The 14,971-nt window shown below is 39.8% G+C and overlaps 2 protein-coding genes and 1 pseudogene across 2 annotated transcripts; 1 reads left to right on the top strand and 2 right to left on the bottom strand.

Moving 5' to 3' along the window:
- The first annotated feature begins 514 nt into the window (after positions 1–514).
- On the top strand, positions 515–2,929 carry LOC143861140 (pentatricopeptide repeat-containing protein At5g66520 pseudogene; annotated as a pseudogene).
- A 666-nt stretch (positions 2,930–3,595) lies between these two features.
- On the bottom strand, positions 3,596–4,852 carry LOC143861631 (uncharacterized). The gene has a single exon (XM_077372522.1). The coding sequence runs from the start codon at positions 4,850–4,852 to the stop codon at positions 3,596–3,598; it is 1,257 nt and encodes a 418-aa protein (XP_077228637.1).
- A 5,743-nt stretch (positions 4,853–10,595) lies between these two features.
- DCI1 (delta(3,5),delta(2,4)-dienoyl-CoA isomerase 1) lies at positions 10,596–14,628 on the bottom strand. Its single transcript, XM_077372919.1, has 2 exons — positions 13,909–14,628; positions 10,596–11,036 (listed from the first exon to the last, which is right to left on the bottom strand). Exons 1-2 carry the CDS (start codon positions 14,537–14,539, stop codon positions 10,846–10,848), a joined length of 822 nt encoding a protein of 273 aa, XP_077229034.1. The 5' UTR covers positions 14,540–14,628; the 3' UTR covers positions 10,596–10,845.
- Between the last annotated feature and the right edge of the window lie 343 nt (positions 14,629–14,971).

Below are 14,971 nucleotides of genomic sequence, written 5' to 3'. Positions count from 1 at the left end.
AGTGATAAGGAGATCGTTCACCAGGTGCATTTTGGTCATTTTATTTTGGTAGGTACTGCATTTTGGTCATTTCCAAATACATGGGAATTTCGATAAGTAAATTTCTGAGAGCCATTGATATTCGCACTATTATGCTTTGATATTGAGGCGAACTTACCTTGTCTTTTCCTCTTTAATTGGCTGCTGTCATTTGTATTCTAAATTTCTAATCGGCTGTGATAGCTTTATGGGCAATTATAATTACCAATAACAATTGATTAAATGGCGTTTTGGGAATTGTAACTGATTAAAAAAACAAAAGACAAGAAGAGTTCGCCTCGTTATCTAAATATAGTAGTGTGAACAACCTTTTTTAAAAGGAAAAATTGCTAATTGGGGACATCAAAATACGAGAATTGCCACAGGGTGGGCACACTTTTGAAAAATTGCCCAAATGGGGTTATCAAGTTTCTAAAAGGGGATTATCAAACTCTCCAAAGAGGGTTATCAACCCTCTTTAACAATTTTCCAGAATTGTGTCCCCCGTTGGCAATTCTCATATTTTGTTGTCTCCATTGGCAATTTTTCCTTTTGAAAACACAAAGGCAGCCTAGATTTTTGCTTTTAAACTTCACCACGACCACTTCAGTGTTCTCAGGCTTTTCTCAATTTCGCCCCTTTTGGCACTCCAGATGATATCATGTCTTGGAACAAATTCAATGCTAGGACTTAGCAAACCTTCCATCCATCTCTGCAAACTCTCAAAACACTTGGAACATATTCAATGCTAGGAATTCCCCCCACATCACCTTCCCCTCAATTTCCACCCCCATCTTCTTCCTTCCACACCCCCAACAACAACAATCTCAGCCCCCTCCATTTCCTTAATCTCCTCCAAAAATGCAGAACCCCTCACCAACTCAAGCAAATTCACGCCCAAATCTACAAAACCCACTTCCAAAACCACAACCCAATCATAAAAAGATTACTCGATGCTTACATCTCATTTGGCCTCTTATCCTACTCACTCCCCACTCTTTCTCAAATGGATGACCCAAACGTCTATGTTTGGAACACTGTCATCAAAGCCTACACCCACCAAGGCCTTTGTATTCAAGCACTCCATCTTTATGTAAAAATGCTCCAACAAGGCACACCACCCGCAAATTTCTCCCTCCCAGTCATCCTCAAAGCCACAGCCACATTGGGTGCACTCTCCGAAGGCCAACAAGTTCACGCATGTATTCTAAAGTCCGGCACGGACATCGTCGAGGACAATTATGTCGCGAACTCTTTATTGGGCATGTATGCCAAGTGTGGCCAATTGGGCGCGGCCCGTCTAGTATATGATGCAATGCCTTATCATAATGTTGTGTCCTCAACCACCATGTTAGATGGGTATGTGAGGTCAGGCAAGATGGAGGGCGCCCTAAGAGTCTTCGAGGGCATGCCAGAGCGCAACGTGTTCTCGTGGACCGCAATGGTCACGGGTTATGTGCGCAATGGCATGCCCGAGAGAGCATTGTCGGTGTTCCGGACAATGCAGAGGGAGGGCGTGAGGCCGGATGAGGTCGCAGTGTTGAGTGCCCTCTCGGCTTGCGCCCGTGTGGGCGCGTTGGAATTGGGCCGTTGGATCCATGACCATGCTAGTAGAAGTGGATTGAGAATGGATAAAGTGTCTTTGGCTAATGCATTGATAGACATGTATTCAAAGTGTGGAGAAATTGATGAAGCACTCAAAGTCTTCAAGAGGATGGGTAAAAGAAGCATTGTTTCTTGGAATTCAATGATTTCAGGGCTTGCCATTCATGGGCATGGAGTTGATGCATTAAAGCTCTTTAGAGACTTGCATGAAGATGGGTTTGTGCCCAATGAAGTTACCTTCATTGGGGTCTTGAGCTCTTGTTGTCATAGTGGCTTGGTAGAAGAGGGTTACAAGTATTTTAACTGCATGAAGGAGGATTATGGAATTGAGCCTAACATTAAGCATTATGGTTGCATGGTAGATCTCTTGGGTAGAGCTGGGCACCTAGATGAAGCCCTTAGGCTCATAAATGGAATGACGGTCGAGCCTAACGCCATTGTGTGGGGAGCATTGCTTGCCGCCTGTAGGACTCATGGGAATGTAGCGCTTGGAGAGAATGCGATGAATAAATTACTTGAATTAGAGCCTCGGAGTTCGGGGAATTATGTGTTGTTATCAAACACATATGCCTCCAGTAGGAGATGGGACGACTCTGCTAGGGCTCGAGCGATGATGAAAGGGATGGGGGTTGCCAAGGTGCCAGGGTATAGTTGGGTTGAGCTAAAGAATGTTGTTCACGAATTTGTCGTTGGGGACAAGTCGCACCCCCAAAGTGCGAAAATGTACGAGGTGCTAAATGATCTCAGAGAGAGATTGAAGGCGGAGGGCTATGTGCCCGATACAAGTTCTGTGCATCATGACATAGAGGAGGAGGCGAAGGAGGAGTTGCTCGGGACGCATAGTGAGAAGTTGGCAATTGCCTTTGCTCTCATAAACACAGAAGAGAATGACACAATTAGGATTGTGAAGAATCTTCGTGTGTGCAGGGATTGCCACTCGATGACCAAGTATGTATCAAAGCTTTTGGGCCGTGAGATTATCTTGAGGGATCGTAATCGGTTCCATCGTTTCAAGGAGGGCTCATGTTCTTGCGGGGACTATTGGTAGACATTGTTATGCTACTTCTAAGGTTGCAACACTAAGAGCAAGCTCACTTGAGCTATAAGCTCGTTGACTCTTATATGAATCTATATGTAATCAATTTACATTTATAGTTGGGTGCAATAACCAGTTTTTTTTTTTTTTTTTCGTTGGTAAACTGGGGTTTGGCAAGATTCCTACCAGTTTATTATGGAGAAAAGATATTACATTCTTTGGTATTGTGCTCCAATGAAGTCAGAAGATACAATTGACTGAAGTAAGGGAGGAAATTGCTGATTGGAAGTGAATACTCCCCTACATGAGCAGTTCGGTTTGGAGAGGAAATTGGCTGCCAAACCAGTTTAGGACTCACAATCTGTTCTCTGTTTGTTGTGGATTTCTGACTAAAACTAGATATTGGACTCAAATTTAAGTTTAATTTTGGGTCTTGGACATAAATTTAAACGCAATTCGAGTCCAACAATCAGTTGTGGACTTGCAGTTGGTTGAACATGGCCTAAATTTGAGTCCAATAATCAATTTTGGACTCAATTGATTTTTTATTTTTTTTTTGGGGGGGGGAGACAAAAACTGAATATTATACTCAAATTTTCCTTTAATTATGGGTCCAATAATCAGAATTGAACTCAGTTTTGGACTCACAATCAGTTCTCAAAATTTAAATGCTGAGAACCAATTTTGAGTCCAAAACTGATTATTGAATGTTAGTACAATAATCAGTTTTGCACTCACAATAGGTTATCAAGATCCAAACCAAACAGGGCCAAAACAAACAGGGAACATTGAAAGGAACCCAATACAAAAATCTGAAAATTTTGAAAATGCACATTTTTATTAGCAAGAGAAAACATACAGAATGAGACACAGTAAGACTCTGTACAAATCTGAAAACCACTACCACACTCCAAAACAGCTACTGCCTCCAAATTCTCACAATTTCCTCCCGCATTTTCTCGCATTGCTGTTTATCTCCAGCCTCTTCTTCTTCCTCCCCTTCATCCGTCTCTCCATCTGCCCCACCCTCTGCGTCAGCGAGTTTATCATTCGGCACTGAAGCGCATTCCGCTCACACAGCTCCAAAACCAGTCCCTTCAGTTTCTCATTCTCTTCCATCATCCTCTCCACCAAATCCCACCCTTTCTTTCCTCCATTCTCTTCACTTCCCTCAATTACCTTCTCCTCTTTCTTTTCTTGACCTTCCTTTTCTTCTTCTACCGATTCCATCGAATCTGACATCATAACCCTCTCTTCTTTTTCCTGTTCACTACGATATAATGCCAGTTCGCAATCTTCTGTAGTTTCTTCCACTGGTTCTGCATCAATATCTACTTTTTCAGTATCCGGCATTTGTAGGGTTTGATCGATGGCATCAGACAGTTCTTCACGTGGATTTTGAATTTCTGGAACCTGATAGACAGCACCATCAGAGAGAATTTCACCATTCTCTGCAGATTCAAGTGGATTTTGAATTTCTAGGGTTTGATTGACAGCATCATCAGAGAGAATTTCACCACTGTCCGCAGATTCAAGTGGATTTTGAATTTCTAGGGTTTGATTGACAGCATCATCGGAGAGAGTTTCACCATTCTCTGCATTTTGAATTTCTAGGGTTTGAGTTTCTGCAGATTCAACTGGATTTCGAACTTCTAATCCTCGATTGACTGTCTCATCAGCTATAATTTCGAAATTACCTGAAGAATTGGAATCATCTGCCTCTAGATCTACAGATTTTCCTGCTACAATTCCATCAATTCTCTCCTGCAAAGCAATCACTCTCCGAATCACCCCTTTCCGACAATCCCTAACCCCGGAATCAACTCCACAAACCGAATCAAGCCTAAATAGCAACGCCATAAGCATCTCATTCACCCTCAATCGCTCTTTGGCATCCCTCCATAACAGATCCTCCATTTCCCCCTGCGAAAGCCTCTGTTCGATCTTGTCCACTTCCCTTTGTATAGTGAAGATCTTCTTCACGTTTTTTCTCACCATGAATCCCCTGAAAACCTTCTGGATCTTGACAGTAGCATCCGATCTAGTCTTTTCAGAGCTAACAAAGTGGACGGGAATTGAGATAACCTTGGGTGACGGAGACGGTTTCGGTTTTGTCTGGTTCCGAACCGGAATTTGCCGGAGAATCGGGGAGTAGCGTGGCCGATACGCTTTCCTGTAGAATGGATTTTCCATTATCGCTATTTCGAGTCGCTGCTCTGGTTTTTTTTTTTGTTTTAAGTTTTGTTTTGTGAATTGTGAAAGAAGGGCTCTTGGATTTGAATTTATATAGGGAGGGAGTTGTTCTGGAAGTTTCCGAGTTTAGTTGTTTTTTCGTTTCTTTCGCCTTCTAGATGCACCTCGATTCTTCGAGTTTCGCCTTTACAATCTCTCTCGATCCTTCGATTTCGTGCGTGGACCCTTCTTGATGTAAATTACAATGTGCCCCTATGCAATTGGATTGAATAACCAAAATACCTTCAAACCGGTATAAAACCCCGATAAAAAAAAAATTATGAGAACATTTCGCGGCTTGTCTGTCGCACATCATACCAGCCACCTCATGAACGGAGACAACAGACGTGTGAATGACAAGCCGCAAAGCCGGTGGGGTAGTTCTAAATCAGATTTTATTATACTATTTTGCAAAAGTATCTTCTAAATTTTTTTTTTTTTTTAGGGCAGTGATAAATCAACCCCCTATGTCTCTTTGATATATGGGGGTCGATTTATCACTCCCTTTTTTATTACTCTATTATTTAGTAGTATTTTAGTAAAAATAAGACATGCATTTTCTCAACTATTCCTATTTTTAATATTTTTTCATTCATCTCTATTTTAAGTCTGGAGTCACCCTCTTCTCTTCCTTCTCTAACCATTTACCCCGAGTCCCTAGCCCACTGCATTGCAGCCACTACCGTTCACCCTAGCAGCTGCCAGTCAAGTTTGCATTCACCCTCTTTTGAGAATTTTAACTTTGTAAAATGTAAGGGGCCTACGAGGACACTCCGATGGACGGTCCAATTTGAAATGGATTGTTACCGAGACTTAGGAAGTAGGATCTGAAGAACACTCCAAATCCGATCCCAACCGATAAGAAATTTGAATGGACAGTAACTTAGACACAGGTGGATCCGTTGACACCCATCCAAGATGGGGCTGTCCCAAGTAAAAAAAAAAAAACGGGGTGAATATATCACTTCCCTTTTAAGTTTTGGTCACCATTAATTTGGAATCGGCCGTCCATGCTAGTGTCCTAGCCTTACATATTTACAGTAAGTCTAGACCTTCAATAAAGTATCAGCAGAACTTCTCCTACATAATAATTATGCCATTCCTAAAAGAAAATTGTCATTTTCCAAATAGAACCAGAAGATTGGGTATTCCCAGGGTTGGTTGTTTTTAGATGATCAAGATTGCTTATGTCATTAATGAACAATGAACAATATTTTGAGAATTCACAGAGACACTGAAGAATATCTAAATTTTGCAATACAAGTAAACATTTACTGCAACCAAGGGAAAGTCCAAGTAAATCCTTGGCCTCAGCAAAGAACCCAAGTTAAGCCACTAGGACATCTCCAAAACTTATTTTGGGAGGTGTGGATGTAGTGCAATAAGTAAAGAAAAATATAAAAAAACAGGACATTAGACCACTTGGAGAAGAGGAGCTCCTGAGACCTGTGTGAATTTTGGCCAAAGGTTGAGTGTGACTTCTAGTTCTGGGGAATACGTAAAAGGCTCCAAAGATGCAAAACTATTCCCAAAATTTTAGGGAATGTTGGGATGATTAAAATATATCACCCAGCCTGCCTGTCTGTGAAACTGGTCAGATCCAAGAGCTTTGGTAAATATATCAAGTTGTAAACTAGTGGAAACATGGATCTTGGTTATCTGCCCACATTGAATCTTTTTTTCTTGATCAAACGGCAATCTAACTCAATATGTTTTGTATGCTCATGGAACATATGATTAACTGCAATGTATTTGTATTGGCTGGGGAAGAGAAATTCCAAAGTCATTGAGAAGATAGTTAATCGAGGTTAGTTGGCATTAGAGGTAGTAGCCATGGAGCGATATTCAGCTTCAGTTTCAACAGATTACCTCTTAATGATGGATTGCTTTTTAACTCTACAAGATTTGAGACTGGATCTAAGAACAATAATATAACCAGTGGTGGACTTTTTTTGTCATAAGACAACTGGCCCAGTCCAAGTCGGAATAAGAAGAAGGTTGAAAATTATAGAAAGAAGGAATCAAAATCCCATAACTTGGTGTTCTTTTCAGATGCTGTATGATTCTAAGATGAAGATTACAAGGAATTAGCATAAACAAACTGAATTAGTTGAGTGAAAAAGTGGTATAAGAGCGTGTAATAATGCGTCCAACCAAACTCATATACGAGCCCAGATGACTTAAAAGCTCACCTTGATCATCTCATAGGCATAGTTAGCAAAACATGATTAGGCAAAAAAACAGGACAGGAAAAAATAGAGTTTAATACGTTATTTGTTTAAAAAAAAGGGAACACAAAAAAATACGTTTAAATTTTTGTCATTTACAAAATATCGTGGGGTCAAATTGGAACGTGAGCCAAAAAAACATGTGTTTAAAACCTTTAAAATGCGTTTTAAACATGTTTAAAATGTTTTCCTCAAACAAAAAAAAAGAGAAAAAGAATAGAGTTGTTTTTAAACAGGGCGGAAACACCCAAATACTGGTTGCAACGAATATGTAATAGAAAGTTTGAAACTTCTTAGCCACTTGATTCAATCATCCCTAAATATACGAAAGATACGAAGGAACCCAAGTCCGGAAACTCTTCTTTGTGATGATAATGCCAAAATATCAAGTTGGCTCATCCGTCTTTATGGTGATCGTTATAGGCCTCTTGAATCCTCTCTTCCCCTATTTTATTTATTTGTTATTTGATTTCTTGTTTCTTGTTTCTTGTTTTTATTAAACGGCACACCAATAAAAATTAAAAAAAAAATTCAGAAAAAAAAAAAAAAAAAAAAAACACTGTTTAGAAGAGAGTTTAGCCAAGCGAGTGTGTTGTTCCATTGGAAAGTAAACAAATCGGCATCCAATAAACCCAGTCTCACTGAGTACATCCAAGATAAAATTTTATTGACCAGCAAGGAAGATTCTTGTACCAGAAAGTGCAACCTAGAAAGAATTTCAATAATCCGAGATATTTGATATGAAACTTGTTACGCAGAAATCTCTTCAAATGCACAATAGTCACATCATCATTGACAGTTTATTATCACATCACCCACATCATCCAACCCAAGATTCTTGCCACCCACATCATCCAAAAATGGACGTGTAAAAACCTTCACAAATCTATCCATTTTTTGCCTCTACAGTTTGAAGGGTTGAGATCATCCAATGGAGCTGATTTTTTGGGCACACCCTATTAATGTGAGCTCCTATCAAATGAATGGTTTGGATCACCCAAATAATGTGGGCCCACTGTATTTTAAGCCGTCGGTGTTGCTAAGTTAGCTACACGTATGTGTAGCTTCACTTAACTATATATATATATATTATTTTTATTTTTATTTTATTTTTTTGAAAATGGGGAAACTTTATTAAATAAGAGAACGCCCATAACAAATATAAGACTCCTCATGGGAGAAGAAAAAAAAAAAACTCAAGCCCCATTCCGGTCACTCCTGTACGAGGAAGACAATCCGTCTCACTATTTACCGACCTCCTTACATGATGAAAGCAAACTCCATGACCCTCGACCCAATCCAAGATCTCATCCAAGAAATCAGAAAATCTCCAAAGGGCGAGGAAATCAGCCATTCAACTAGCTGATGACATTTAAGGAATCACCCCGAAATGATACGGGAAAAAAGTTACCATTAGTGTACTAACTCATCTCCAATTCATTCCAAATTATTTACTACGAGATTATGACATCTACAAGGCGATGGAAAGGACTTAAAGCATGCATAGAATTATGTTCTAATGTACCAAAATGAAGCTTAAATCTTCACCATCAGTTTTTAATAAAATCCTAATTTTCATAAAAATTCTTCTTCACTAATGATTAATGATTTGGCAAAACCTAGTTCGAAGTAGGAATTTTATCCTGGTTCTAGAAAGCTTCTAGGTCAAATAGCCATTGTAGGAGAAGTCTATATAAGATCATCTTTTCAAGATCAAGACTACTAAGAGAAATAAAAATAGTTTGTAATCTTTTATTGAGGAGAGTGAGCTTTGCCTTTGACACATATATTTTAGATATTTTGAATAGGAGGAATGTGTTGATGCGCTTGAGCGGTGGAATCAAATGGTGCGCTTGAGTGCACCAATCACATAGGTCCCACAATTTCTGTGAGGATCCAAACCATTCATTTGCAAGGCCCTATCATAGATAGAGTGTGTACCAAAAATCAGCTCCATTGAATCATCCTAACCCCTCCAAAAGTGGAGGGCAAAAATGGGCAGATTTGTGGTCTGTCCATTTTGACCTCCACAAATGGATGGGTTAGGATGATCCTATGGAGCTGATTTTTTGTACACACCCTATCTATGTAGGGGCCTTTCAAATGAATGCTTTGGATCATCCTAACAATGTAGGCCACATGGGTTTGAGAGCTCAAGCGCACCATAAGGTTCCAACGCTCAAGCTCACAATCCTTTTCCTCTTTGAATAGTTAAAGAAACATTTGAAAGTAATCAGTGTCAAAAAATTAAATTTCAATATGACTCACGGAGAAATCAAGGTATAGAAAGACAGGTGCCAACACACCCACCACCCACCCATACAAAATATCATTTTCACTAATTTTTCATTGTTGAATTTGTATTTATTTTCATTTTTGCATTTTCCCTTTCGAGTTAGATCATGTCATTCATAAATAATTGTAAATTTAATGTTATGTTAGCATCATTTAGATTGATTATTATGCTAATTTAATTGAATACGATCTTTAATAAGAGTCGTAAAGACTGACCATAGGTTGAGCACAATTGGTGACTAATCTTTTCCAATTCTGTAACAAAAGAATGCAACCAAAAACAATAAGAAATTAAATTAAAAAGAAAATTGGATCCCAATCAGCAACGATGGGAAAGCTTTGATTCTATTAAAATTTATAGCTAGCTTCACTTGGGCCTGTTTAAATGTTGGTAATATAAAAGTAGAAGGAAAGAAAAATAGTTCTCATTTCTTTACTTTCCTTGTCCTCTTGAGGGGAAATCAAAATCAAACAGTTAAAAAAGGCTTACATTTGACACGTAAATGGCAACCAAACTATGCCCGGAAAAGGAAAATATGTCCTTCTACTTTAATTTTCCCTGGTGACAGACCCATATGTTGGGCAGAATTGTAGCTGGAAAATAGTTGTGATTAAAAGCATGTATCATGTATATGTAAATTTACCTAATAGATGTAAATTCCCTGGTACCTACAAAATATATAAGAAATGATTCAATTGGGCACACGTTGAGGTGCCCACTTTGACATGGTAGGTCTCACTTTTGATTGATCTGAATTATTTAATTGATAGATCTTACTTTCAAGCTACCATTGCCCAAAATTCATGCAAATCATCTATAATCCTAATCTCCTGTATATTTTGCTGTTTTACATAGAGGGTATAAAATTACATAGAGTGAAGTTCATATTCTACCACAAATATATGCATTACTAGATGTTAGAATTATATGATTGACATATTTTTTGGGCTATAAGACATCTAAAGCTACTCTCAAATAGGAAATTTTGATCAATCAGAAGTGAGACCCACTATGTCATAGTGGCTGCCCTTGAGTCATATTATTACGGTGAGGTCGCGCCCTATTGAAGCATAGCTCTTAAATACCTTAAAATTGTAAGAGCGCTTATGTTTTGTTTGGCTGCACATAGTTGCCTTGTAGAGTAGGGGTGAATTAGAACTGAAATAGTCAACATGTGTCATAGTAGTGAAGTAGTCTCCTCTAGAGCAGAGGTAAGTAGTGTTTTATTTTCAACTAAAGAGAGAAGAGTGCTAAATGCCACATGGAAGGCATGCTAGGAATGCCTATCGCAGCCTTGGAATTAGAGATCCATCAAAATAGTCATGAACAATTATTTTTCGCATGTGTAATGTTTGTGCATGGAGCATGCGGTCTTTTCGTGATTATATTGTGCTAATTAAGTTACCCTTACCATTTAGAAGGGCAATCTATCAGAGCTTGGCAAAAACAGGCTTTCGCTTTTGCATTTGGGCAGACACTGCCTCCTGCAAATCATCAGATAGAAGCATCGCCGAGTTCCATGTAGCCACATAATCCAATCCTTGATCAACGGTCAGATCTCTACTTCTTAGCAACACAGATTTTGTTCCCGCAACAGCAAGCGGAGACTTCTCAGCAATTCCTGCCATCAAAATGAGTTCAATTCTGTTAATATCTTCTGACTAAAAGCTCAAACCTGGATGCGAAATTGTCTATGGTAAAACCAAGGTAACTTGGCCGAGCCAATGGTTGACACAGTCAACTTGAGATTAACTCGGATTAGTTAGAGTTTGAGTAACTTTCTAGAGTATTCGATTCAAATTAGAACTCAGCCAAGGTAAAACCAAGTCAACTCAGCCAAGTCGATGCTCTACTCGAGCCTCTAAACAGTAGTTTTTTTCCTTCAATGGTAGCCTTTAAATAGTAGTTAATACGACTGTTTTAAAATGGAACCATATGAGTGACAAACAGTCTCTAGCTGAAGTCAAGAGAATTCTAAAGTATACACCGCCTGTCCCTCATATGCAAAACACCCCCATTTGAAAATTGACAGTGGAAGGGAACTTCACTATCAAGAGTGCATGGATGCAAATAGAAAGCAAGATCAGTCGATACAATGGCAAAAACAATCTAGACCAAAGGACACATTCCAAAACATGCCTTCATATCGTGGTTGACCTTACAAGGTAAGTACTACAAAGAGGCTATTACACATGGGTATTAACATCTCCTTTGATTGCAAACTTTGTAACGTCGGTGCTGAAGACATAAATCAACTTTTCTTCAAGTGCGCGTACTCACGCTGGATGTGGAGATCCATCTTATGGAGATTCAACAACAAGAGAAAATCTCACAAAAGCTTAGCAAAGGAAGAGGAATGGATTGGATTAGAGAGAGGTCCAAAGGAGAAGGACAAAAGTCGAAAGCCATGTAGACTGGGCTTGCAGCTACAATTTACCCCATTTGAGTAGAGTGAAACTCAAGAATCTTTGAAGGAGAGACAAAGCATAAGAGGACAGTCCTAAAAGACATCCTGGATGACATCAAAGCAGGGGTCCATTCACTTGAAACTCAATGACAGAGACATCAAAGGAAATAGAAAAGTGGCAGCAAATCTAGAATGTGCTTACTATACAAAGCAGCCAAGGGCGAAAACTTGCAAATAGAGAAAACCAGGAGATATAGTCTACAAACTGAACATGTTTGCTTCCTTGACAGATGCAAATGCAGCCATAGGAGGTATTATTTGTGATTCTCCTGGAAGCATCATAGATATGTACTCATCAAATGTTGAAAGAGAAGGTATATATGCACTACAGGTCAATGCTATACTTCAAGGCATCATTCTTGCAGAACAAAATCAGGTTGCAAATTAGTGGGTCGAATCTGATTCAGAGGTGGCAGTAAAGATTATAAATAAAAGAAACACATTGTCCATTGAGAAAAGTAAACACTTGCAAAGATTGAAGACTCTGCAACACTTATTAAGCCTAATCATAATAAAGATTAAAAAGTTAAGATTTCTGATAAAATACGTTAAAACTGCCAAACCAAGTCAAGAGACCGGATTTACCGAGAGTTGGTAAATTTCATATGTGTGGAGAGAAGCTAATGCAACAACAAATTTTCTTCCAAAAGTAAAGTGCCCTTGTAAAGGATTGAAAGTTTGTGTCTTTATATCCCCTTCCATACTTATAAATATTGTACATTGTGATAGACTGATAGTAAGGGGAGACAGTATGTAAGAATGTAACTCATATTTCTTCTTCATTAATAAATCTGGTAGGGGTCCGCCAAACCATAGATTGCCCATCAAACAAAAAAAAAGTGATTTGTGGAAGGTGAATTGCTTACTGCAGTGTGAAAGTTGAAGGTTGCAAAGAGTGTAACCAAAAGCAAAGCAAAAGATAGGGGCATCGGTTGACGACCTCCGTCTGACAGTCAGTTTGTGGATGGAAAATGACCCATGCAACTAGAGAGAAATCTACACAAACTACAAAAATCTAAACTAATAGATTAATTCCACCCTGAGTGGGACCCATCTAGGCACATAACATTCCACATGTCTTGAAATCAACCTTGTTCTCAAGGTTGGAGATCAAGAACTGGCCAATTGTTGAAAAATGTGATCTTGTGCAAGACTTTTCGAGAATCTTATCTCCTCTCGTTCTTCTTATCTTTGTTTCGCGATTAGTCACCATTTTGTATGGCCTCATCAACAGTTGAGGCAGCTCCATTTTCAAATCGATCTCATCGTGTTATTCATCAAAGCTCTTTTGCCATGCCTCTTCGAGATGATTGAGATTTTGACGCACAAATGGTCGAGGATGAGGATCTTCTCGATGACGTTGGAAAGGTTGAGAGGAATGACAGATTTTCCAGTGATGACCTTATCGAACTCGACAACACTTAAAATCATCGATGCCTTTCTTTTCTATGTTTTTCTTTTCTTCTATTTGCTCTCTCCTCGATGGTACTATTGCTGAACTCTTCTCTTAACTTCTCTAGACATGGAGGTTCTTCCAACTTTATGCCAAGTGGCAGGGCCATCTTGTCAAACTTGGCATTCATAGAAGCTAAATGCCTTTGATCTCTCTCATAGTCTCCCCCCATGATCTATTGTTCCTCCGATTTGCTCCTACAAGAGGTTGAATCGTGCTGCTCCGATGCCAAGAGTTACAAACCCAAATCAGTTTGTAACGTGATTGATCTGAGGAGAGATGGGCCTCTCGACCCGCTTCGAGGGATAGGTCAGCGCTCCTTTGTGAGCAAAAACACAATTTCTAGGATAAAATCCTTCATTAATTTGAAAAATACTATCTACATGTTATTTATAGAAAACTCACTTGACCACTTCCTCTCAAACTCCTACCCAAGCCAATCTAGACAGCTCTTGTCTCACTCCTACCCATACCTACACAAACTACAAATATCTAAACTAATTTATTAATTCCACGCTAAGTGGGACCCATTTAGGCAATGGAATTAAAACAAAAGAGAAGAGAGAAGCCTACCTTGAGCTATCGCTTTCACACCATCTTCCATGGCGTCCTTGGAGGAAAAAACCCTAGAAACTAGGCCAATAGCCTTGGCCTCCGATCCGGAAAACCTCCTCCCAGTCAGCGCCAGTTCGGCCGCGTTTCCGAATCCGACGATCTTTGGCAGCCTCTGTAGGGTACCTAAATCAGCGGGGATCGCAAGATCCACCTCCTTCACCACGAAGAACGCATCCTCCGTACAGTACCTAATATCACATGCAGCGACAAGATCGATTCCCCCGCCGACACAGGCGCCATGGATCGCTGCGATGACCGGCTTCCGGCACTGCTCAACGGCGGAGATCGCGGCTTGCGTGCCCAGAATCTGCCTACGAAGCAGCTCTCGGGTTCGGCCGGCATCGGAAGAGGAGGGTTTTGAGAGGGAACCCAAGGCGGAGAGATCGAGGCCGGAGCAGAAGTGGCGACCGTGGCCGGAAAGGATGATGACACGGACAGAGGGGTTTTGATCGAGGGAAGCGATGGCTTTGGAGAATTCGGAGAAGAATTGGATGGAGAGGGCGTTGTGGAGAGAGGGGCGGTTGAGGAAGAGGCGGAATACGGAAGTTGAAGGGTTTTGTTGAACAATTTCGAGGGTATTGAATTCCATCTTATTGAAGCAGAGGCTGGTGAATGGTGATGTTACTCATCCAGAGGGGTTTTGAAGAACAGTGGGTGATTTGGCCGGATTATTCGAAGGCAAATGATTTATTAGTCCCCTTATGTACTTGGGACAGCCCCTCTAGATCTAGTTGGGGCTGTCCAAAGTAAAAAATGATTATAATCGTTTGGCCTCACTAGGCAGATGGTATAACCAAAGAAGAGCTCAAATTTTATCAAATGACAAGATTGTACCGTTGATCATCCTTTAATAGTTGTACAAACTCATCTTGTCGTTTGTTATTTAAACAACTATTTAAGGCTGTAAGCCCGATGGCTCAACCTTGGCTAATTCTCATCTTGTTTTGATGATTCCAAACACAAGTGATTTTATGTTTCTTAATATGTTTGCTTCATCAGTTGTAGATCATGTAATCGTGTG

Source organism: Tasmannia lanceolata, unplaced genomic scaffold (genome assembly GCF_043159265.1).
Source record: "Tasmannia lanceolata isolate RefF3 unplaced genomic scaffold, GAP_Taslan_0.1 ptg000037l, whole genome shotgun sequence".
Classification (NCBI taxonomy): domain Eukaryota; kingdom Viridiplantae; phylum Streptophyta; class Magnoliopsida; order Canellales; family Winteraceae; genus Tasmannia; species Tasmannia lanceolata.
This window is presented reverse-complemented; position numbering and strand designations above follow the sequence as displayed.